This window comes from Hyperoodon ampullatus, assembly GCF_949752795.1.
Source record: "Hyperoodon ampullatus genome assembly, chromosome: 1".
NCBI lineage: Eukaryota > Metazoa > Chordata > Mammalia > Artiodactyla > Ziphiidae > Hyperoodon > Hyperoodon ampullatus.
Window position 1 is genome coordinate 51500751 of NC_136914.1, and position 23425 is coordinate 51524175.

A 23425-nucleotide genomic window follows, 5' to 3' on the forward strand; every position below is an offset into this window, starting at 1 on the left:
TTCTCTTGTTGCAGAGCACAGACTCTAGGCTCGTGGGCTTCAGTGGTTGTGGTACACGGGCTCAGTACTTGTGGCTCGTGGGCTCTAGAGCACAGGCTTCAGTAGTTGTGGCACATGGGCTAGTTGCTCCATGGCATGTGGGATCTTCCCGGACCAGGGCTCGAACCCGTGTCTCCTGCACTGGCAGGCGCATTCTTAACCACTGCGCCACCAGGGAAGCCCAACTGTTTTGACTTTTAAGCTTCAAGCTCCTCCACAATTTAGACTCTATTTAAATTTAAATGTGCTTGAGATTTGAACTTTTCATAAGAAATACAGTTTTGGTTATTTTTGTTTATCCTTCTTCTCTGTAGTGTGTAAAGAGATTAAATCACTAATGAATGCTCCCAAATTGCCTATATTAAGAACTAGCCTTGTTTTGATAAGTAGAGCTTAAACCACCATTTCTAAAAGTGTTCTGTGGAATACCCACAAGATACAATGAAACAGTTGGGTTATGAAGCATAGCCTTCTGTTGGTATTTTATCAGCATATTAAAGTTCTGTGAAGTCCTGATTTAAAGAAACTTATTTTTTCTTAAGCTTGATCTTCCAAATTTGTTAGATACCTGAGTATCTTTGTTTTTTCATGATAACATACCAAGGGACAAATGTTCCCAAGGAAAATAGTTTGAGAATTGCCAATACAGGCAGTGGTTTTCCCCACCTCCATTTTGTTGTTGTCATTATTGTTTCTTTTTTTAATTTAAATATTGTCTTCTCATTGCTCTGGTGTTATATTTTACTCACTGTCAAGGGTAAATTTATTTAAATATTAATTAGTGTGTAGTTGCAACATTCACACCTTCACATTCTACTATCATGAAACTAAATGGGAAAATTGTGAGCCAGATTAAAAACTGACTGCAAAGTCATAGAACTTTAACCAAATTTTAATATACATAATTTCTTATCTAAGCATTATACTCAAAGTTCATTTTTTCCTCAAAGAATGCATATTTAAGGTGTCTTCAGAATTCAAGATTTTGTTTTACAAAAGTACAGGCTGTATAGTTGACATGTATATTATTTGAAAATATCTTTTCTCTAGATTCTCCTGCACAGTCGGTATCCTCCGGAGTTCGTGCACCTTCTCCTGCCCCATCATCAGTACCTTTAGGGTCAGAAAAGCCCAGCAACGTCTCTCAGGATAGAAAAGTTCCAGTCCCTATTGGGACGGAACGTTCTGCACGTATCAGGCAAACTGGAACTTCAGCTCCATCTGTTATTGGGAGTAATTTGTCCACATCAGTAGGGCATAGTGGCATCTGGTCCTTTGAAGGGATTGGTGGCAATCAAGGTATGATATGCTATTCTGCTTACTGGAAAGTAAGTTTATGCATTTAACTAAAATATTGTAAGCAGTATTTAATTATCATAGGCATTCTTTAAAAATCTGTATTTGTATCTTTTTCTTTTACCTAATCAATTTATTTAAGAGTTTGAAACATTCTTTTGTTCCCATGTGAGCTCTTACTGAATTTATCATTGCTTTCTGAAGATAGTTTAACGCAAGCATATTATTTTCTTCATATTAAGGAAATATTAGTATTTCTTTTTGGTCTCTTAAGCTTTTATCTTAGCTTTTTTTGTTTTGTAACAAAGTGTTTATGTTACTTTGTTAGGCTATTATGTCACTACCTACAAACATGGAAATACTGTGGTAAATATATAAAAGTAGGACATTATTCTGAAGGAATTCACAATTCAATATGGAAAATATTTGAAATATATACATTTTTTTTTGCTGTTTTCTGATTTTAAATATCACCAATTATTTTTTTCTGCCTCTTCATTTTCCCTCAGACAAAGTAGACTGGTGTAACCCTGGGATGGGAAATCCTATGATGCATAGGCCAATGTCTGATCCAGGAGTGTTTTCACAGCATCAAGCAATGGAGCGAGAGAGTACAGGAATTGTAACTCCTTCTGGTACATTCCATCAGCATGTTCCTGCAGGATACATGGACTTTCCTAAAGTTGGGGTAATGGTGATTTAAAAGCATTTTCATTATTTCGAAATGATTTTCTGATTATTAGCCTTATTTCACTTACCAGAGTATAAGCGTTTCTGAATGATGCTGGAGCTTTGGCTTGGAATTATAGGTCAAAATCTGGCTAAAATATAAACATTTATAAATCCTGATTTTGTCCCAGTTTAGAGAAATGTTTTTTGACAAAATATTTTATATACTAGGCTTATAGTATCTTCTCTTTAGTGCTAGAAGTCATATTATGGAAAATCATTTTTACATCACCTAGATAACTTACACTTTTCCAAAATGAGTTGAAGTTTCAAATATCAATTTTAAGGCTATTGATTATACTGGGAAAAGTAACCAGTGACTTGAATGTCCATAATCTTTGTTTTCTCCTCTTTTAAGGGTATGCCTTTTTCTGTGTATGGGAATGCAATGATTCCTCCAGTAGCACCTATTCCTGATGGTGCTGGAGGACCCATATTTAATGGCCCTCATGCTGCGGACCCCTCTTGGAATTCCCTGATAAAGATGGTTTCAAGCTCCACAGAAAATAATGGCCCTCAAACGGTAAGGCTGATCATTCAATGAACTTTTATTTAGTGTTTATGAACTGCCAAGACAAATGGGATAAAGATAAATCATTGTTGTGAGAGAGTATGGCGAATTTGGGCAGTTGAGGAAATTGAGGGAAGTTTAATATAGCTGAAATACAGCAGAGTGATATGGAAAATGGTACCAAACGTAGTGGTTTGGGGCTAAAATTATGAAAGGCATAATATAATATATTCTATTGGATGGTAAGTAAAATATTTTAAGTTGCAGAGTGTTGTAATGTAATCTTATGTATCAGAATTTACTAGTGGTGTGAAAAGGGCCATCTAGAGGTTATTTATTAAAAGTATTATAAATGTCAAAACAGTATATAACTGTGAAAATGCACAGAAATGGTTGTGTATTTTAGCTTATTATGGTATATGTTTTTTTTGTTTTTTTTTTTGCGGTACGTGGGCCTCTCACTGTTGTGGCCTCTCCCGTTGTGGAGCACAGGCTCCAGACGCGCAGGCTCAGTGGCCATGGCTCACGGGCCCAGCCGCTCCGCGACATGTGGGATCTTCCCGGACCGGGGCACAAACCCGTGTCCCCGGCATCGGCAGGCAGACTCTCAACCACTGTGCCACCAGGGAAGCCCTATGGTATATGTTTAATACCTGATTCATTTTCCTTCCACAGTCATCAACCTGTATGTACTCAGATAATGGTTTTTAAAAAACGAAGATAATTCAGATCCTGTTTGAGGGATAAGAGGAGAGGCAGGAAAACAACAGATAAAAGTGGTTTATCACTGCTTTTCTTCATTGTTTCCCAGCATGTTGCAAACTGATTGAGACTTAGCTATTTTAGTTTATAAATATTAGGAGCACTTCCTTAGTGTTGAAGAGTTTTGTTTTAATCAAATATATGTTCAATACATATTTAATAAAATGTGTGCTCATATTCATAGGTGTGGACTGGACCCTGGGCACCTCACATGAACAGTGTGCACATGAACCAGCTTGGCTGATGAGGATCAGCTTGTTAGCCTGCAGATTCCTTTTCATTCAGAGGAAATCACAAGTGGCCGAAAAAAAATTTATGCTCCCAAATCATTCTACTGATGTGCTTGACTGAAGTGTGTAGGCTTTTTGCAGAAGAACTTACTAACTGACCTATTTTCTGTGAACATTTGTGACTGCCCATTCCCCATCATCATCTGTTTTACCTTAGTTAGCATTTTTCTTATCATTTTTCTTTTATTCTTTCCCTCTTACCCTTTGGACATAACTTTCTGTTGAAGCTGTTCTTTGGCTGGTTGGTTTTAGTACTGTAAACTGCTTCTGAGCAAACACGGAAATTTAGCAAAATTATGTAAACTTGATCCTGAAGTTTTAGAATGGCAAATAAATGTACAATTGTTTACATAACAGAAAAGGCTAAGCAGAAAGTAAATTTCAATATGTCAGTATAGAGGCTCTACTTTATGTAGACTTAAATTAATGTGAGATATGTACCTTCATATTCAGAAATCTGGATGTTTCCTTCATACATTAAACTATTAATAAGTACAACTTTTTTGCTTGTGTAATTTAAGTATAAAGTAAAACAATGGGCATTATCAGTGAATGCTTCCCGATGTTGGCTTTTAAAATACCCATGCTTCTCTGTTTTGAGTTTGTTTGCAGCAAGGCACATATAGAATAAGAAATTTATCACTTTTTCATGTCTCTTTATTACCTTGTCACACTCTTAAAACTAATACACACTGCTCTCTTCATTCTTTTTTCTCTCTTCACCCTTACCACTAATACCGGAAAAATTTTCTTGCTGATAGTGAAATAATTCTGTAAAGATATTTACTCTAATGGCTGCTACGGAGAGGTGGAGAATCTTCATCATCACCTGTCATTTCTTCTAACCATAAAACATACAGTCTTTTTGAGAATTTAAAAAGCCACCACTGGTTCCCAGTCAGCATATATAAGCTCTTAATATACTGTTTATTATTAAACAATTCAATGTACTATTTTATATTGGATAATATTGATTCTTAACATTGGCTTTCTAGTCACCAGGAGTCAACATAAAAATATCAATTTTCAGTAATTTAGTGGAAGGTGTTTGGTTTTTTGGGTTTTTTTTCAATTTTAAAGGCTTCTTAATCTCTACACTTGTATATTAAAAGTGAAAGGGATCAACAGCTAACTTGGGGCAAGTAATAAAATACATTTTGCATTCTTAATTAAGACAATTTATGGTAGACATGAATACACAGGTTACAAAATAAAGTCTCCATTTAACCTGTTTATATAAGACACAGGGCCACACTAAACTACTCAGTGGAATTTATCTATTCAGTTCACTTGAATGATAAACAGTAACATGTCCAAGAAGAATGTGTCCTACCGTCTCATGTGGAGAAATAAATTATATGGTTGAAATGTAAAAGGAAGTAAGCATAAAAGTGAAGTAATGTATATATCAATCTGTCTTTTTAAAAAAAAAATTAGACCTAAATTCCTCACTGTTGAAACATAAACATTAAGTAAGATTCAGATAGATCACCCACAGTTGACAATATTAATATGGTTCCTTGGCTGTTCAAGTAAATGAAATGATTTCTTTATTCTGGTAGCCTGAGTAAAGAGTAAAAAAGAGGATTTCTCAAACATATCCAGAAGTTTGTAAACAACACATTTATATCTTTTATTTTAGGAGGTGGTCTTAAAATATATAAATTTGTTTTCCTACCTGTCCTTGATTGATATGACCAAATTTAAAGGAAAAGTTAAATGATATCCTACAAATAAATATGACATAAAATTATTGCACTTTACTAAGAAAGGGGTATAATGCTATTTAACAGAGTATTTTATGTATGACTTTTGCCACCATCCTATAATTTTTTGCTTAATTTCTTTGCTGTGTTTACTAGAGTTTATTTTCTAATTAAAATAATCTTGCTAGATAACAGATATTAGCCAGTATTTATCAAAACACATGACTTGTGTTGACTCACAAAAGTGAATTTCTTAAGATAGGGTGTCTTACTAAAAAAGAAAAGGAAAAAAAACCCCTATATATATTTTTTTTACTTTAAAGCTACAGGACAGGGGAGTATTGATTGGAATGTTCCTTATTTAGTTTTGGGGATCAGGCTTGTTAAATACAATACCATGGTTTTAGAAGTCTGTAGTAGGAACATTTTTCAAATACATTTTTTATATTTCAGATGTAATGCAGTGCACTTTTATTTGAACAATAATAAAACATAATCTTTTGAGACCATGCAGGTCTTTTTTTTCCCCCTTTTTGAAAGTATGTGGTATGTATAATTGCAGACTACATAAGGTATTTCTTTTCTCTTATTCTTTTAAGAAGTAGCTTAACTCTTGGACATAACAGTTAAGTTAGTTCACACCTTAAATCCCAAAATAGATAATATCCCAATTATTGTGTAATCTGTTTATACCAACCATTCCACTTTAGAGATAATTTTGTTTACTTGTGCCAAGAGAATCCCCATTTCATGCCTTTTCAACATATATTTCAACATATACCAATATATTCAAAAGAAGTAATTTTAGTATTCATGTGAAAGATATTTTCCCCTTCTGTTCCCTGTTACTGTAAAGTTAAATCATTTTATTTTATTAGTAATTGAAAATGAATTTTTTTTGGTAATTACTATACTTACCTTACAGTCATTTTTCTTCTCAGGAAAAAGTAGGAGGTAAATAGTTCACTAACTGTTCCTGTCTTGTTTTTCATGAAAATATTATTCTATTTTTCTTTTTATTCAAATAACCTAATACACATTTCATAAAAACTATTTTGCACAATAGTTTGCACAATAGTGAATACGTTATTCACTTTAGTTTTAAAACAGTACAAAGTGTTAGATTAAACTGGAAATCTCGCATTAGAGAACAGAACATTTAAAGAATGACAAAACTTTCAAATAACAAATTTTTAAATTAGGATTATTTCAAAATGATTAAAATATCAAGGGAAAACCATTACACTGTTTTTCATTACTAATATGGAGATTCAGTATTCCAGTACTCAATGTATTTTTACTTTAGATAAATGTATCTATTCAGATGTCTTTTAATATTAATGTTTGGGACACTTACATTATACTTTGTAAATTCTGGATGCTCCTGAATCTCTTTGGAAATACATATATCCTATTGATAAATGCTTAAACAAGTCACAACATTCAATTAACTGGTGTTATTGTGAATTAACTGGTGTTATTGTGAATCAACTGGTGTTAATTCCAGGTGACTGGAATTTAGGGTGAGAGCATCATTAGTGCTTTAATACTTAATCTGTGTTACACACCTTGATTGCAAAAATACCATCACTTACCATTTTGGGTAAGTGAATATAGAGAAAAATGTGCCACTGTAGCTTAGAAATTCTTAGAAATAAGAATTTCTTTATGTGACACTTGGAATGTAGGACTAATAGATGTGTTACAAGGGGTCTCATATTAGACTTCTACCTTTAAATGAATTCACCGTTTTGAAAAGTAAAAGCCAATTTTGCATGCTCAATACTTAAAAATCAATGATAAGATAATACGAGAGGATATTTTTTAATGAGAGGAAAAAGCTAATTCTACATTAGGTATCTTTGGTTTTAAAAAGTAATGTATTAAAGAAATAGGGAAAAGAGAAGAAATTAAATCTGATTCCCAGGGAACACTAACAATTCCTTGTGAAAGTATCCTTTAAAGTCAGACATTTCAGAAGGCATATATGGGAAATGAGAAATTTAAATGACTGTACATATATACAGTTTATGTATAATAGCCTACATTCATATTTTGACCTCCATTCCTATGTTCAGCACAGCGATGGATAAGAATTTCAGAAACTTTAGAAAGTAAATAAAATATATAGTCTTTGTTTTTAAGGAGTTTAAATAAAATTAAGAAAAAAGTGTGATGTAAGAATAAAAGACAGGAATAGGCTAATAATGTTGAACTTTAAAAAAATGTTTAGTATGTCCATTTGCAAAGTACATGATTTCAGTTGGTTGGTTTGCCCAATATTTGCACGGTCATTTTGTACTGTACTCTGCAACTCAAAAGATACAAGGCATCACAATGTTTGTTACCAGTACATACATATACATGAGTGCTAACACTTCTTTTGCATTGGGCTTTATAATTGACAAATGCTTTTCCCAACATTCTCTACCAAGTTGACAGCCAGTTCTGATCATCCCCATTACCCAAATTTTAAAATGTATGTTTATGTATATGAAATTAGCAAGTTAAATATTCATAAATTTTATTTACATCACAATATTCAAACTTAAAATAATGGAACATTTGTAAATGAGAGTGTAATTTGTGACCCCAAAATGTAGCAGAAAGGGTGGACCTACACTGGTTGAAGAGGTCCCAGTCCCGACTCCTGATACAGCTCAACAGAAGGAAGTCTTAGGAGTTTGAGGAATAGCTTGACAAACTCTTGATTTAAATTATATGAAGTGAATGCATAAATATGAATTTTTCACTTTAGGATCTTTATCCTTTAATCTCCTTTTCTCCTGGATATCAAAAGATCAGATACCCTAAGCTTATGTGCCACTGTGGAAGGACCAACTCCTAATGTCATCAGTTCTCTGGGAGGAGAGGAATGCAGCAGCATAGAAGTTGCTTCTTTACTCACAATCTTTAGGCCAAGATATTTCCCTCTAAAATTCCTTTCCACTTTAAATCAGTAGTCAGTAGCAACAGGTTGCTTGTTTTAACTTGACAAACGGATAGGGAGATAGATTGATAGGTTTTTACCTTTAAAAAGGAAATTCTATGTATAACATTGGGATGTGTGTGTTAACATTCAAAAATTCATGCATGGATTTATCAGCCAACTTGAAGGAAGATGACTTCCAGAATCCAGAGGAAAGGGTATATCTGGTACCCTTGGGTAGGTGCCTAATGAAGCAAGAACAGTAGCTTCAGTTTGACATTACCCCAACATTGGTTGGAGCCTTCGTTTTAATCAACGTTTTATTCCTCACAACACAATTTGGCCTCTAGGTGTAGGGGTGACCCTTCTTTTAGGAAACTCCTTCATGTCATTCCCGTGTTTGCTTTTGCCAGGAACAGAAAGCCCCAAATTAGTCCATGTACATTTAGCCTATTCCTTTTAACCAGAAGACACCTAATGTTGCTGTTCAGGCTCTTGAAAGCTTATATAGGATATATGTTAAGCCCCAGTAAAGAATTCACCGCGCTGCCAGTGATAATTCCCCTTAACTCAGGAGATGGTACTTTACCCTTAACATAAGGTGTTTTGCTGCTCTTTATGATGAAAGAAAACACTTAAGTTGGGTCTGAAAATGTCTATTAGGACAGATGAGCCAATTAAATATACCACAGACTAAACTATGCCTAGTGCATAAAGGTTGTTGATTAAAACAATCCAGAAACACACGCCTCTCTCCAAACTGGCATTTCAGAAACATGTTGACTCCTGGGTAGTATAATCTATCTCAATCTCTAGCGGAAACAATTGGGGCGCACAAAAAGACGTGGGGGACTACCTCCTGATCACATAAGGTAAAACTTAAACCGTGACCCGATTAGTTTTAAGTGAAAAAGAACGGAAAGGCACAACCCGAAGACCAACTTTACAAGGTGAGTGCTTCCCAGAAAACATCTCTCCCGGCCCAGGGCAGTAAGCCCCGCCCCGGGCAGCAAGCCCCGCCCCCGACTCTGCAATTCCGGTCGAGCCTCTGAGGAGCTCCACCGCAGCACCTCGAAAGTTTCGTGTGTGCGCAGTAGGCTTGCTTAGTGCCGCGTGGGAAAGGCGGGACTTCCCTACCTCTGCGTCATCTCTAGTGCGACGCAAGACGTCACTGGTGTGACTGGGAAAGTCAATTATGGCTGCCGGCGGGCTCCCGCCATCTTTACGCCCGGGGTCGCCGGCGCATGCGCGTAGTGGCCTCGGTGAGCGGTACGCGCAGCCAGTTCGTGTCGTCCGCCTGTTGGATACAGTCGTGTGCAGAGATGCTGTGCCGGCTGAGGGTTAGGTGGCTGCAGCCGCGGCCTGCCCTGCAGCTCCGGGGCTTGGGCCCACCTGTCGCACCGGCCCCCACCGGCGGCGCCAAGCCCTCCGCTCTGCCATTGTGGGCGGTGGCATCAGTCTCTGCAGTTGGCCCGAGCGGCGCGGGTGGCTGGTATGAAGCCCTGGCTACGTCGGCGCCGGTGCAGGGAGCCGAGGACCTACTGCTCTTTGCGCACACCGCCTCGGGCCTCCCCTGGTGGGGCAGCATTCTCCTCACCACCGTGGCCCTGCGCGGCGCTGTCACGCTGCCCCTGGCCGCCTACCAGCACTACATCCTGGCCAAGGTGAGGGGCGCCGAGCCGCGCATGGACCCGCTTCCGTGGTGAGGAGTGGTCGACGTCTACCCGGGGCTTAAGGTCCCCAGGTACCCCCGGAGTACTTAGTGTTAGTCATCAGTACCAGTAAGGCAGTGAGCTACTTTACAAAAAGGAATTAACACAGGGCAGAAGTAAATGCAATTTTTGGTGGCTCTGTGACTGCCACAGAGCATATTAAAGATTCTTAATAGACTTCTGTTTCCTCAGTTGACATTACTGGGAAATCCAGGAATTGAAACATTAAAGTTCAGAGTGTAGTGCTTATATAATCCTTATAATAACCCTGTGAAGTAGGTGCTGATATACATTTTATATATGAGAGAACAGGACTTTAGAAGTTAAATAATTTGTCCAAGATCATACTGATGTACAAGCTGGAGTTTGAATTTGGTTGCAACTGAGGAAATCTTAAATTAACATCTTATACGCAGACTTAGGGTTTCTTGACATGACCAGTAAACCACATTTTTAAATGAGCTGAGGGAATAGAGAGTGAAATTATGAATGGTTATGAATAAAGATCTTTTATGTTCTCATAACAAAGTCTACTTTTTCTTTAGCTAGGTGGAAAATTTGCAGCCAGAAATAAAAAACATTGCAAGGCATCTTAACCAAGACGTTGCAGTTCGTGCAAATCAGTTGGGATGGTCCAAAAGAGCTGCCAGGTAAGCTAATTCTGTGCATATAAGACCATGAAAATATACATACATATATATAATGTATAAGTGATATTTATTATAGGTTTTGGTATTCTGTAGCTTTAGCAGCAAAGTAGTTCTTTTTTCTCTTTAATATTTTAATAAGTTTATGTGGCATGGTAGTTTTATATACTGGACCGAAAGCAAAAAAAATAGGGAAACAAGAAGAGACAGTTCCTTGTCCTTAAAGGACTTCAGGCTACTGAAAAAGATGTAATCAAATAATGACTGAAGTAAGTACTGTACAAAAGATTATGTTCAAGGAGTTGGGTCATCACGGAAAGTCAGGAAAGGCTTCACAGGATGAAGATACTGTGACAGTTGTTGGGATTTTTGTCAACAAATGATACAGGTTATTTACAAACTTGACCTTTTGACAACACACAGCAGGTAGTAGCCCAAGGGAATGGGGAGGTGGAAAGTATGAATGCCATGGTAAAAGCAACTGGATAGGCAAGGTGTTGTCATTCTGCTGTGGTTACCCTGTGTAATTGTCTGCCTGGGCTCTTAGAAAGCCCTTGCCCAAGGGTGCTTGACCATGGCACAGTTCTATGCCTACAGTCATCCACTAGGAACTTCTAAGTCCACCTCCTTCTGTCAGCCTAAGCTAGTTCTGCTTAGTCAGTTTCCCAAACTCTGATCCTTACTAGACTGTGACAAAGTGTTCACCAGTTCACAGCAATCAGAAAAATAAGGGTTTTTTAGTATGAATATGTATATATATATATATATATATATATATATATATATATATATATAGCTTTCCATATATTTTTATAGAGGTGTAAATTTGCCAACTATCTTCGGTATGAAATTGTGTCCCTCTTTATATAGAGTTAAAAAGACCTGACATTTAAAAAAAATAATTTTTCAGCTTAACGTCTTTACTTGCTAAAACAGGAAGTTGGTAAACCTATAGTTTTGAAGTTTTACTGATCAGGGAAATCTGAGGACTACAGCTCTAGGCCAGAAGAACAAATTAGTAGCTGCTCACCTGGGTTATAACTGCAGCCTAGACAAGACTGTGGCACCTTGCTTATGCAGCACTGGCAGGATGATTGTCCAGACACATCCTTAAACAGATGAGTGGCTTTCTAGGAAGACATATCTGAGGTTTCCTGCATTTTCAATGGAGCTGGGTTTTGAAGCGTGAAAGGGAAGTTGTCAGGTGAACAACCAGGAAACTGGGCAGTCCACACAGATGATATAATAACTTCCAAAGGCATGCTGATGTGGAAGTCTGATTTGTTGGATGACCTCAGTCATTAAAGGGACCAGAATATACAGGTGTCTAAAAAAGAGTAACAGGAAATAAAGTTGGAAAAGCAGGCAGAGGCTGAATTACAAAGAGCCTGCAATGTCTCCGTATACTGTCTTAATTCCGTACATTATAATTTGATTAAATTCAGCAAACCTATTGAAAACCAACCTTGTACAAAACATGCTATGAGAGATTTAAAGAGGAAGACCCAATACTATAGTATAGAAAGTGGGACTTAAGAACAGAAATAGCTAATATGGTTAATAGAGAAACAGAGTAAGAAAGCCTTTATGAAAGAGTTGATTGAAGAGTGAAGACCATTTTGACGGGCCAAGAGCATACACGGTACAGAACCACATTGCAAGGTATATTCGGGGATCAACTGACTGAGCTTGGCTGGAGTGGAGAGATACGAGTAAAATGTGATTTCACCTCTAGTATTTGTGATTTAAATTGTGGTCATACCATGTTAGTAGTGAAATTTCCCTCCTCAAAGCCTAGGTTGCCAGAGATCACCAGAATCAAAGACTGTAGTCTGACAGTGTCAGATTTATCAAATTGTTAATGTAATTTGCGTACATTGCGAAAGAACTTTGAGTAAAAGCCTTTATATTTGCCTTTTGTTTAGGAAGCCCTGTGGTATAGCTTACAACAACCAAAAATCCTGCATAAATCCTTTAGCCAGTAACCGCAGCACGGGTGTGTTTGTGCTGTGGGGATGAAGCACTGCTAGTAGTCAAATGACATTTTCTCCTTTCCCTTTTTCCCTCTTCCCTCAAACTAGGCTCACTTATCTAAAGACTGTGCGGAGGCTTGTTTCAGAGCTGTATGTTCGGGATAACTGCCACCCTTTCAAAGCCACTGTGTTGGTCTGGATTCAGCTTCCAATGTGGATATTCATGTCTGTTGCTCTCCGGAATTTTAGCACAGGGGCAACACATTCAGAAGGTAGTTATTATTGAAGTCTGTTTCCCCCAAATAAGTTTTCTAACATTGTCTTTGTACTCTTAAAAAAAAGAAAAACAAGCAAAAAATAAAAAACATCCATACTTCTCATAACTAGAATACACTTTTATCATCTCCCTTACAAGGGTATAGAATTTAAAATATTAAGTGTAAAGCAAAGTAGCTGTGTTGAGAAAACAGATCAATCTAGGAAGGACGTCACTAGAACTGCTTCTTGGAGGTCATGATAAAATTAGTGTTATAATTCCATAATGTGGTTTCCTGGCCAAGAATTTTTTCTATTAATAAATTTAAGAAGCAGAAAAGCTTTCACAGTTATAAGTGTAAACATTAATTAAGAAAGGTTATAAACTAAAGGGCTTGTTCTTTACTTTCATTTAAAGGCATTTCTAACCAGAAAGTAATCTAAATAGACTTGAAAGAAAGTCTAATTTTTAAAATTTTTAAAATGTAAGTCTGAAAAGATTACTGCTACATATCGTTATTGTTTCTACATCTATTTACTACAGAAAGCTTCTTGCCTCTTTCTCAGTACAGGAAGAAATAACTTATGTTGTGGAATGAAAATAACCTGAATAAAAAGTACAAATCTTTAGTGTGAGGAACACCTTATTGGAATTACTTCCCTCTGCTATTTTAGAAATTCTTTTGTTTTACTTATAAAAATGTTTCAGCAGGTTTTTCTGTTCAGGAGCAGTTAGCTGCTGGTGGGATCCTATGGTTTCCTGACCTCACTGCCCTGGATTCCACTTGGATTCTGCCTGTCTCCATTGGTGTCATCAATTTATTAATAGTGGAGGTCAGTGGTTTTAAATGAGATTTGCTTGCAATTTAAATCATTGGGGTTTTTGTTGCTGTTCTGACCTCAAATGTAAACGTATTTGAGTTGGTGGTGATAGCTCTGAGCTAAAATTGAGACTCCTTAGTTTTGGTCACTGATGAGCTGTTGATAAATTGTCTTAGGCCAGTTCCTTAACATCTTTGGGGGTCAGAATGCTCATAATTAAAATAAGAGAGCTGAATTTGAACATTTCCAAAATGTCTTTTAGCTTTAAAATTATATGATTCTAATACATACAGTTTTGTGATTTGCTTATTGGTAAAGACAGCAATTAAGATGCCTAATGAATCTGGTTTTCTTCCCACAATATATTGATGTTTTGTGTATATGTTTAATATGTCAATTTGTAGGTGGTCAGTACCTGACTGCCGTGTTTTAGTTACACAACCTTAGAAAAGTCATAGAACTTCTTTATAAGATGGAGTGGAGAAACATACATATAAAATATGACCCCTATTCCATAAAGAACTGTTCTCAGACTCTGAGTAGAACATAGACTCTTTGAGCTAGAAGAAACCTTAGAAAAGACGTAACTCAGTTGAGATTTCACAGACCTCATATCCACTGCTCTCTGTTTGGGAAATCTAATACACCCCTTATTTTTTCAGACGAGAAAAGTGAGGATGATACTGTGAGGTCTTGGGTGAAGTTTTCCTGAGGAAAGACCCTTTGTGTAGTCTAAGTGTGTTAGCCTAAGAGCATCTACCACAGTTCTGTTAACGTGGTTGGTAATTAGTGAGTATTTCTTAGAAAGAAAGAATCAATAACACAGGGTCACAGTGAATAATGTCAGTCCTCTAGTCTTTCTTTTATTCCACCTAACGACCCAGCATGCATAAGTTTCATAAAAGCCTGTTCTTACTTAACATTCACCATGTGCCAGGCACTACTGTAAGCAATTTACATGAATTAACTCATTTAATTCTTAAAATAATCCTGTGATGTCAGTGCTACTATTATCCGCATTTTAAGGTGCAGAAGGTAAGGCACAGAAAGGCTGATGTGCAAGGTCACATAACCACTGAATGCAGGGCTGCCTTGTGAATCTAGGTAGTTTGAGTGTAGAATCTGTGCTCGTAATTGTTAAGTTATGCTGTCTCTTAAATAAGTAATTCATAAACCGTAACTGCCTTTCCTAGCCTTGGTTCTTTTCTGTACTCCACGTAGCCAGATCACAAACCTTTGAGATACCTGTTAAGTTCCTTCTTTATGCCAGGTCCTGTGTTTAGGTGCTAAAAAACAAGGACAGTGATTCATACATAATACCTATCTTGAAGGGACTTCAGTTTTACAGACAATCTTTAAAAAACATTGACTTGTAAAAATTATGCTGTGATACTGTTTAGTGTAGATGAATCTCTTTATTGCTGTTATTTAAAGTTTCATTTAAGAATTTTACATAAATTTATCAGTTTTATTTTAAATTTTTATTGCTTTTCTTAAAATATAGGTAGAGGCCCAGTCAAAAATCAGTTTGTATTTTAAATCTTGTCTTATTTAATGTGCATTTCAATAATCAGCATATGTTATATATTCTACCCCTTCAGATTTTTGCTCTGCAAAAAATTGGAATGTCTCGTTTCCAGACATATATTACGTACTTTGTTCGTGCAGTATCAGTGTTGATGATTCCAATTGCAGCGACAGTACCTTCAGTGAGTAAGCACCAGTATTGTGTGAAGCATGTGCTAAATATAAATCTTCTGTTTCTAGCTTAGACTGGCTGGGATTCTGCCTCTTCTATTGAGCTTCCTCTGACTACTCAATCCCTTACTGATTTCTGGGTTTCTGTAGTAACGAATCTACTGTCTCTATCACCAAGTGACATCTGAATATTTCTTGGGGGATTGGTTAATCTTCCTTTACGTGAATGTGTCTTAACCCTCCTATTAAACCAAACTCCTTTTCCTCTTTTTTTTTTTCTTTTTTTTTTTTCTAATCTTGCAAAGTACGTGACACAGTACTATGAACGTAGTATTTGCTCTGTTTGATTAACTGATATATTGAATTCTTTCTGTCTTCATAGACTGGTCCTAGGAATTTTAGCACTGAAAAAAGAAACAAAACTTTGTGCTAGGTTTGTATGGGTTCATATGTAATATTGTTTAATCTCATAACAGTTTTATGAGATATGTATACTTGTCCCTATTTATATGTAATTAAACTTTTATAGAAATAGAAAAAGAAATGTTATATTTGCAGTTATTTCATATTTTTAGCCTTTTGCTTCCATGGATACTTTAGTGCTAAGATGGGTAAAGCTATGTCAGGTATAGAGCTGTCTTAGCTCAGAGCCAACACATAGACCATAAAGTAGTAGTCATTTGTTGCTGGTAGGTAGAGTTATATCATTTATATAAAAGTACTTCATAGGACTTCTCTTAGGAATCTGAAATAGTATGTTTTCATCGTAAAAAATGTGAATTAAATGTTTATTTTTTTAAGACACATTTATTCAGCATCATGATCAGACTATTACATTTAGCAATCAATAGCATGGGTGCAAAAAAAAAAAAAAAGTCACAGTGAAAACCTTTGTTGGAATGCTTCACACTTTCCACAGAACAGAAACTGAAATAACCTGTTATACACTTAGTCACAAATACAGTCCTCGAGTTTTTTTGCCCATACATGAGTATGGGCAAAACGTAGTATTTGCTCCCCTTTTTTTTGCCCATACATGAGTATGGGCAAAACGTAGTATTTGTTCCCCTTTGCTGAAAATGGCTCCCCAGACTCTCATCAGTTGTTTCAAAGCTCAAACATGAGTATTGTCTAAAACATTTCTTCTTTGTAGCATCTAGGCCCTGCTACCACTGTGCTTGGCTGAGTTCACAAATCTGTTGTACCCTGTAGCTTCCCTGTCACTTCTCTGGCTCTCCTCTCCTGCTAAGCTTTGTTTCCTGGCAGTAATTAAAACCTTCTGCCACTGCCATAGCTCCTGCTGCTGCTGGAACCACCATAGCCGCCTTGGTTTTATCGTTTGATGAAGTATTGGCCTCCACCACCATAGAGGCGAGAACTTTTGCCTCCAAAGTTTCCTCCTTTCATCAGTCCAGAATTTGAAGATTGACAGTTGTAAATGCCAAAATCATCGTAGCTTCCGCCACCTCTGAAATTGCTTCCGTCATTACCAAATCCATTATAGCCATCCCCACTGCCACCATAGCCACCACCACCATGGCTGCCACCAAAGGCATCTCGACCACTGAAGTTTCCTCCATCACCAGAGTTGTCATTCCCACCAAAACCACTGCCACGACCACCACCAAAGTTCCAGAACCACTTCGACCTCTTTGACTGGATGAAGCACTAGTCATCTCTTGCTGAGTTAGGGCTTTCCGTACTTCACAGCTGTGGCCATTCACAGTGTGGTGTTTCTGAATGGCAGTCTTGTCTGTGGAGTCATGGTCACCAAAGGTTATGAAAAGCGAAGTGTCTCTTTTTGCTGCTGCCTTGGTTAGTCATGATTTCAATCACTTCAGTTTTCCCATACTGTTCAGAATAATCTCTTAGGTGATGTTCTTCAATGTCTTCTTTAATGCCACCAACGAAAATCTTTTTCACAGTTAAGTGGGCACCAGGTCTTTGAGAATCTTCTCTTGAGATGGCCCTCTTTGGTTCCACAACTCTCCCATCCACCTTGTGTGGCCTTGCCTTCATGGCCGCATCCACCTCCTCCACAGTGGCATACATGACAAACCCGAAGCCTCTGGAGTGTTTGGTGTTTGGATCCCTCGTTACCACACAGTCTGTGAGCGTTCCCCTTTGCTGAAAATGGCTCCCCAGACTCTCATCGGTTGTTTCAAAGCTGAAAAGCTCAAACCTCCGATGAAGAGCTTCTGCATATGTCCGGGCTCTTTCGGAGACTCCGACTTACACATGATGGCAGTAGATGGGGGAGACTTCAACGACGCTTACTTGGCGGTGTCCATGGGCTCAATTAAATGTTAAATGTTTTTAAGCTCTCACTTAGACATAGTACCATCATTAATCCTGTGTAAAATAAGTTTCCTTGTTTCTAAAATAGACACCATAATGTGTGTGAGAATTCATGAAATGACAAGTGTCTATTATAGTACTTTTCATGTAATAATAATATTGTTATAAAATACTCTGTAAAAACAGAACAATACAAATTCACTACATTTCTAAGGAGAAATAATACCACTTATAACTGAGGAAACCCCCAGGTCAAGTAAAATAGGAGCAGTAAAGTTGTAGTGAGAGGTTGGATTCAAAGTGAGTAACAAAGATCTGAAAAACAGTGTCTTTTTTTTTTTTAAGATTTTTTTTTACTTATTTATTTTATCTTATTTATTTTTGTCTGTGTTGGGTCTTTGTTGCTGTGGGTGGGCTTTCTCTAGTTGCAGCAAGCGGGGGCTACTCTTGGTTGCGATGCGCAGACTTCTCATTGTGACTGCATTGGCTTCTCGTTGTGGAGCGTGGGCTGTAAGCATGCGGGCTCAGTAGTTGTGGCTCGCGGGCTTAGTTGCTTCCCGGCATGTGGGATCTTCCTGGACCAGGGCTTGAACCCGGGTCCCCTGCACTGGCAGGTAGATTCTTAACCACTGCGCCACCAGGGAAGCCCTGAAAAATAGTGTCTTAAGTACCCAAAAATTCATTCTCTCAAATACAGGAAATTCTGAATTAGGTAATTCAGTGTAGAGCTGATGTAGTGTCCCTGTGAAGACTTGAGAAAGGCAGCCTGCTTCTCTCTCAGTGCTGCATCGTCCACAGCCTGTAATGGTCTTGAAGGCCGCAGGATAGTCACGATGGCCACTGGAACTTGTTACCTTGCGAGAATAGTAGAAAGGTTCCTCAAGCGCAGTCAGCCCCTTTCAGGACCCTGGCCAGGTGCCCCACCAAACACTGAGCTTCCATCTTAAATATGTGGCTGTACCTAACTGCAGAAGAGGTTGGGAAGGATAGTCTTCTTTTTCTTTTTTTTAGATGGCAGTATACCCTGCTGAAAATTAGTATTTTTTTTTACTAAGGAAGAAGAATGATACTTAGTAGGCAGTTTTTAGTCTGACGTAGTTGAGGCTCAGGATACTGTTTGCTTTGTGGATAAGTTTGATGATGATGGTAGTTAATATTTATTCAACATTAACATTGTACCAGGCCCTTTTTAAAATCATTTACATATATTAGTACACATATTTCTCCCAACAATGCACTGAAGTAGGAGCTATTATAATCTCCACTTTACTGCTGAGGAAACTGAGGTGCAGAGAGGTTAAGTAACTCATCAAGGATACTTATCTTTTAAGTGGCAGAGTCTAACACACATGCAGGCAGTTTGGCTCTTACTCTTAACTACTGTGCTAACCTGCCTTTAAGGATGTATTGCTTACTTCCCTTAAAAACTTGCTCTGGAACAAATGCAAGTGCTTAATGCGGGCGACATACTGTGCTTACCACTCTACCCAAATTTTCGCATTTATTCCTCACAACATCTCTTTGAGATGGGTACAGTTCTGTCCCCATTTTATAGAAGAGAAAACTGAGACAAGAAAAATAATGTACCCAAAGTTAAATAAATAGATTTCAAACTCAGGCAGTTTGACTCCGGGACCTGGATTCAACCACCACATGGCCTTGCCTCTGGGGACTGATTACCTTCTGATGCCAAAGAAAGGTTTGGGAAAGATGTATGTATGTATGGGAATGTTTTGAGAGGCCGCAGAACTTAGTCTTTGACCTAAATAGTCAATCTGAATGGTAGTAAAAAAGAAAGTTGAAGATAATGCTGAGACTCTTTGTCTCAGGAAAAGGCAAAGATAATGCTGTCCTGACTACACTTAGAAACTGGTTGGTGGGAAAAATTTGGAAGATAGGTGACTGTATATAGGTCTAGGGGGGCTAAGTTTGCCATGATAAATGGCCATGCCCCCAGTAGCGTACCTTCAATGTAGCAGCCTGTCAAGACTTGGTGGGGAAAAAGTATGCTTAACCAGAGACGGAGATGAGATCTCTCTTGGACCTCTGCTTGGGAGCTGTTCTCTGTCATCCACTTTCTGTCATGAATACCTCTCCTTTTTGTTTCTTTTCGCTTTTGAGTCTTCCTTTCAACTTTCTTACCTATCTATTAGATCTATCACAGGTATCTAATAGCTACTGAAAGTCTTGGTCAGTCCTGGTGTACTTATATTTACAGAGATTGTAATTTTTTTTTTTATTGCCTACCTATTTCTAGACCTTGGTGTCCTTGGAGAGTGGAGAGATGCTAACTTTCACGTCCTTTCTTCTCTTTACAGTCGATTGTTCTCTACTGGTTATGCTCCAGCCTCATGGGCCTTTCACAGAACTTGCTGCTGCGTTCTCCTAGATTTCGCCAACTTTGTCAAATACCGTTGACCAAGTCAGATTCAGACACTCCTTATAAAGACCTCTTTGCTGCCTTTTACTCCAAGTTCATTTCAAGAAAATGACATACTTTCTAGTAATTTTGAAACAATTACAAGTTTCACTGTTAATGTATTTAGAAGATTTAGAAATTCAGATATGTTTTAATTTGCTTTTTAAAATCATGAGCTCTGTGAAGTACTGTGGATTAAGATATAATCCAGATATATGTGACAGTACTTACAATCTTTTAAGTGCTAAAAATGTAGTATGTTCAATTATATAAAAGTGGGATCAAAGTGTCGGGCACTGTTTATAAAATTACAGCTTGCGAGAGGTGCTAGAACTTTGGAGAACAGGACTAGAGAAGTTTTATAAAATAAAAGGATCCAATGAAGTGATTCTTAAAATTTTGGGGGTGTGGAGGATCATAGACCCATTTGATCATTTAATAAAGCCATGGTTTTCTCTTCAGAAAAGTCCTGGAACTCACAACATGGAGGCCTTTATTGACCCCCCTTCTGGTAATTCCTGGTTAATAAGTATTATTCTAATGGAACATACATTGATGATGAGTTACTGTGTGATTTTAAAATGAAAAGGACTTGAGATATATGCAGTGGAGTAGTCCACCCATGTAAGAAAGTACCTAATAGGGTAGGTAGTATTGCTTCTCAACCTTGCTCTGAAGGAATACAAAAAGTGTACATTTCCTTTCTCTATAATTTAAGAAGTTTGGAATACAGAGCATAGAACTAAGTACTGCTAGAGCCCAAAGTAGAAAATGTTAAGCTAATCATATAGAATATGAAGGAACCCAATATCTCTGATAATCCTTTAAGAAAGTGAAAAACTGGTACTAGGGTCAAGGTTATGCTAATTGGGAGACTCCTTTAGACCTGTACACCTTGGTATGATAATACGTAACATTAAATTGGTCTGAGGATCTTATATATTACAAAATTCATAATTTCTTAGCTTGGAAAAGATCAAAGTAAGTTTTAAAAGCTCAAAAGATCAGGATAGTATTTAGCAGGTTTTAAAAATAATGACTGAATACATGAAGATACATTAGTTACACTATTACTAGAAATTAAATAGGTGAAGAATCATTCAGCCAGAGAGCATGCATATGAACGTTGTGTATTCAGTCATTAGAGAATGTAGGTAGATCACATAATTGTGAATTAAGCTTGTTGTGCAGAATTCTGGAGACAGAGCTGTTTGAGTCTTTCCTGCCATCTCTAAGTACAGTAGACCCTTGCCACAACCATTAAAAGCTTCAAACTGTCAGCAGCTAGAATCTCAACAAACAGCTGAACCAGACTTCATTAGATAAGGACTAACATAGCCACAGAGAGGGAATGATTCTGTGACTCTTGAACATATTAACTTGACTGTAGTCGTTTGTGGAATACAGTTTCAAAGTAAAAAGGACTATTAGAAAACTTTGAACTTTATTTGGTAATTGTATTGCTCTTGTTAACATTGCATTGCTGTTTTGGAACTCTTATTGTCAGGTAAAATATATAATGATGTTTACTGGTATATTTGTTTTCTGTGGATGCTGTTAACAAAATCTTTATGCTGCTTATGCACCAAGAGGAAGATGCTATTGAATATATTTGTTATTATAAGATATATCTCTTTCAAATTTTTCTTTTAAGGGATAGATTTAGGGATTGCCCCTGAGGTCCTACAAAAGAGGGCCCTCCCCACAGTTCTCCACTGGTATACTCAGGAGGCCTAGCCTTCATATCTGTTTCACCTAAGACCTTCCACAATCTCAGTTAAGAACTGATGAAATAAAATTTATGTTTTATGGCAAGATGAGAAAAGTTTAAGCATAAATTTTTTCTTTGTCCCTTTGGGCCTCCTCCCTCCCCTTTAGCAGGTATTGTTCATCTGCATTAATCAGAGCTCTTTAGGAGATGACATTCCTTGATCTCATTAAGGGACACTGACTCTTAGGAGATAAGCTTCCTTCTTCTAAGGGACCATGATGACTCATGACACACTATTTGCTTTGTACCTGTAGGTCTGGGTTGTGTAAACTGTTAATAATATGTCTTTTGACATAAACCCTTTGTCTCAAAAACGTACATAACTGCTTTGACCCCTAATTGGCAGAACAGTCTCCAGAGCTTTCTGAAAGTCTACCTCTCAGATTATAATCCTCAAATTGGCTTGAAACTTTTGCATTTTTTCCTTAAACTGTTGGTGAATTTTTCCGTTGACAGGACTGTGTACATAAAAGCACTTTGATCCTGGTTGATTCCTGTCCATAGGAACCACAAGGCCTGGCAGTTACCACAAAAAAAGAAAAAAATTACCAGCTGAGGAATGGCAGCAAAAGAGATTAAACCAAGAAAGCACTTTTACACAGAAGCCTTGCCTAGTTCTTAGAGCAGTAACTTTTGCTTTGCTGTAACTTGAACATGAGAGAGATCCGACACAACTGTCCCAAAGGAATATGTAACAAGAGAACCCTGTTCCCTTGTATTCTCACTGACTACCTTCTTGACTGCCCAGTTCTTATGTAAGTTTTGCTAGATAGTCTTATCTTTAATTGCCTAGGCCTATACTGCTGATTTTCTTCTGTAAAATGAGGACTTCTGGGTGTTTGAGAACAAAAACCTTGATGGAAAGACCTTAAAATCAAAATAAATGCTTTAAGAAAGCAGCCCGGCTTCCCTGGTGGCGCAGTGGTTAAGAATCCGCCTGCCAGTGCAGGGGACACGGGTTCGAGCCCTGGTCCGGGAAGATCCCACATGCTGCGGAGCGCCTAAGCCTGTGCGCCACAACCACTGAGCCTGCACTCTAGAGCCCGCGAGCCACAACTACTGAAGCCCACGCACCTAGAGTCCGTGCTCCACAACAAGAGAAGCCACCGCAATGAGAAGCCTGCACACCGCAACGAACAGTAGCGCCCGCTCAACGCAGCTAGCAAAAGCCCGTGCGCAGCAACGAAGATCCAGTGCAGCCAAAAATAAATATAAATAAATAAATAATTTTTTTAAAAAAAGTGGCCTCTGTTAATGAGTTTTTCTGTCTAAGGCAACAAAAAAGAAATTTCTATCCTTGAAAGTCCCTCCTAGACTCCAGAAGGCCAAGAATTTCTTGAAAAAGCAGCCTCTGGGGAAAATGCCCCATTTCTATCTTTTCTATTTTGAGAAAATTTTACGGTCATTCTCCTCTTCCTTTGTGTCCCTGATACGGCAGTTATATTTGTTTTTCCTTAGTTGAGAAGGCAGCATTGTATTTAATTTAGCTTTGGTTTTTGTCTCCTGGCTAAATTGTAGCTCTCCGGGAAAGCTTAAAACTGGAATATGAAATATACCTAACTATATCC

At 37.6% G+C, this 23425-nt stretch overlaps 2 protein-coding genes across 7 annotated transcripts in view; both read left to right on the forward strand.

Annotated features, from left to right (window-relative positions):
* ANKRD17 (ankyrin repeat domain 17) overlaps positions 1–4119 on the forward strand; it is a gene marked incomplete at its 5' end in the record, with an annotated part of 161996 nt that extends 157877 nt beyond the window's left edge. For all 5 annotated transcript variants that reach the window (XM_079712392.1, XM_079712393.1, XM_079712395.1 and 2 more), the window contains 4 exons: positions 1090–1338; positions 1845–2023; positions 2423–2587; positions 3522–4119. In XM_079712392.1, coding sequence (XP_079568518.1) covers positions 1090–1338; positions 1845–2023; positions 2423–2587; positions 3522–3581 — 653 coding nt within the window. In that variant the 3' untranslated portion in view covers positions 3582–4119. The remainder of the gene's footprint in view (positions 1–1089; positions 1339–1844; positions 2024–2422; positions 2588–3521) is intronic.
* A 5465-nt stretch (positions 4120–9584) lies between these two features.
* On the forward strand, positions 9585–20159 carry COX18 (cytochrome c oxidase assembly factor COX18; the record flags this gene model as incomplete). Of its 2 annotated transcripts, none has more annotated exons than XM_079713411.1 (6): positions 9585–9926; positions 10524–10624; positions 12703–12866; positions 13559–13683; positions 15273–15380; positions 19986–20159. In XM_079713411.1, 6 exons carry the CDS (start codon positions 9585–9587, stop codon positions 20157–20159), a joined length of 1014 nt encoding a protein of 337 aa, XP_079569537.1. The 2 variants fall into 2 exon arrangements, with proteins under 2 accessions (XP_079569537.1, XP_079569538.1); XM_079713412.1 differs by having other exon boundaries at positions 13562–13683.
* Positions 20160–23425: the final 3266 nt, after the last annotated feature.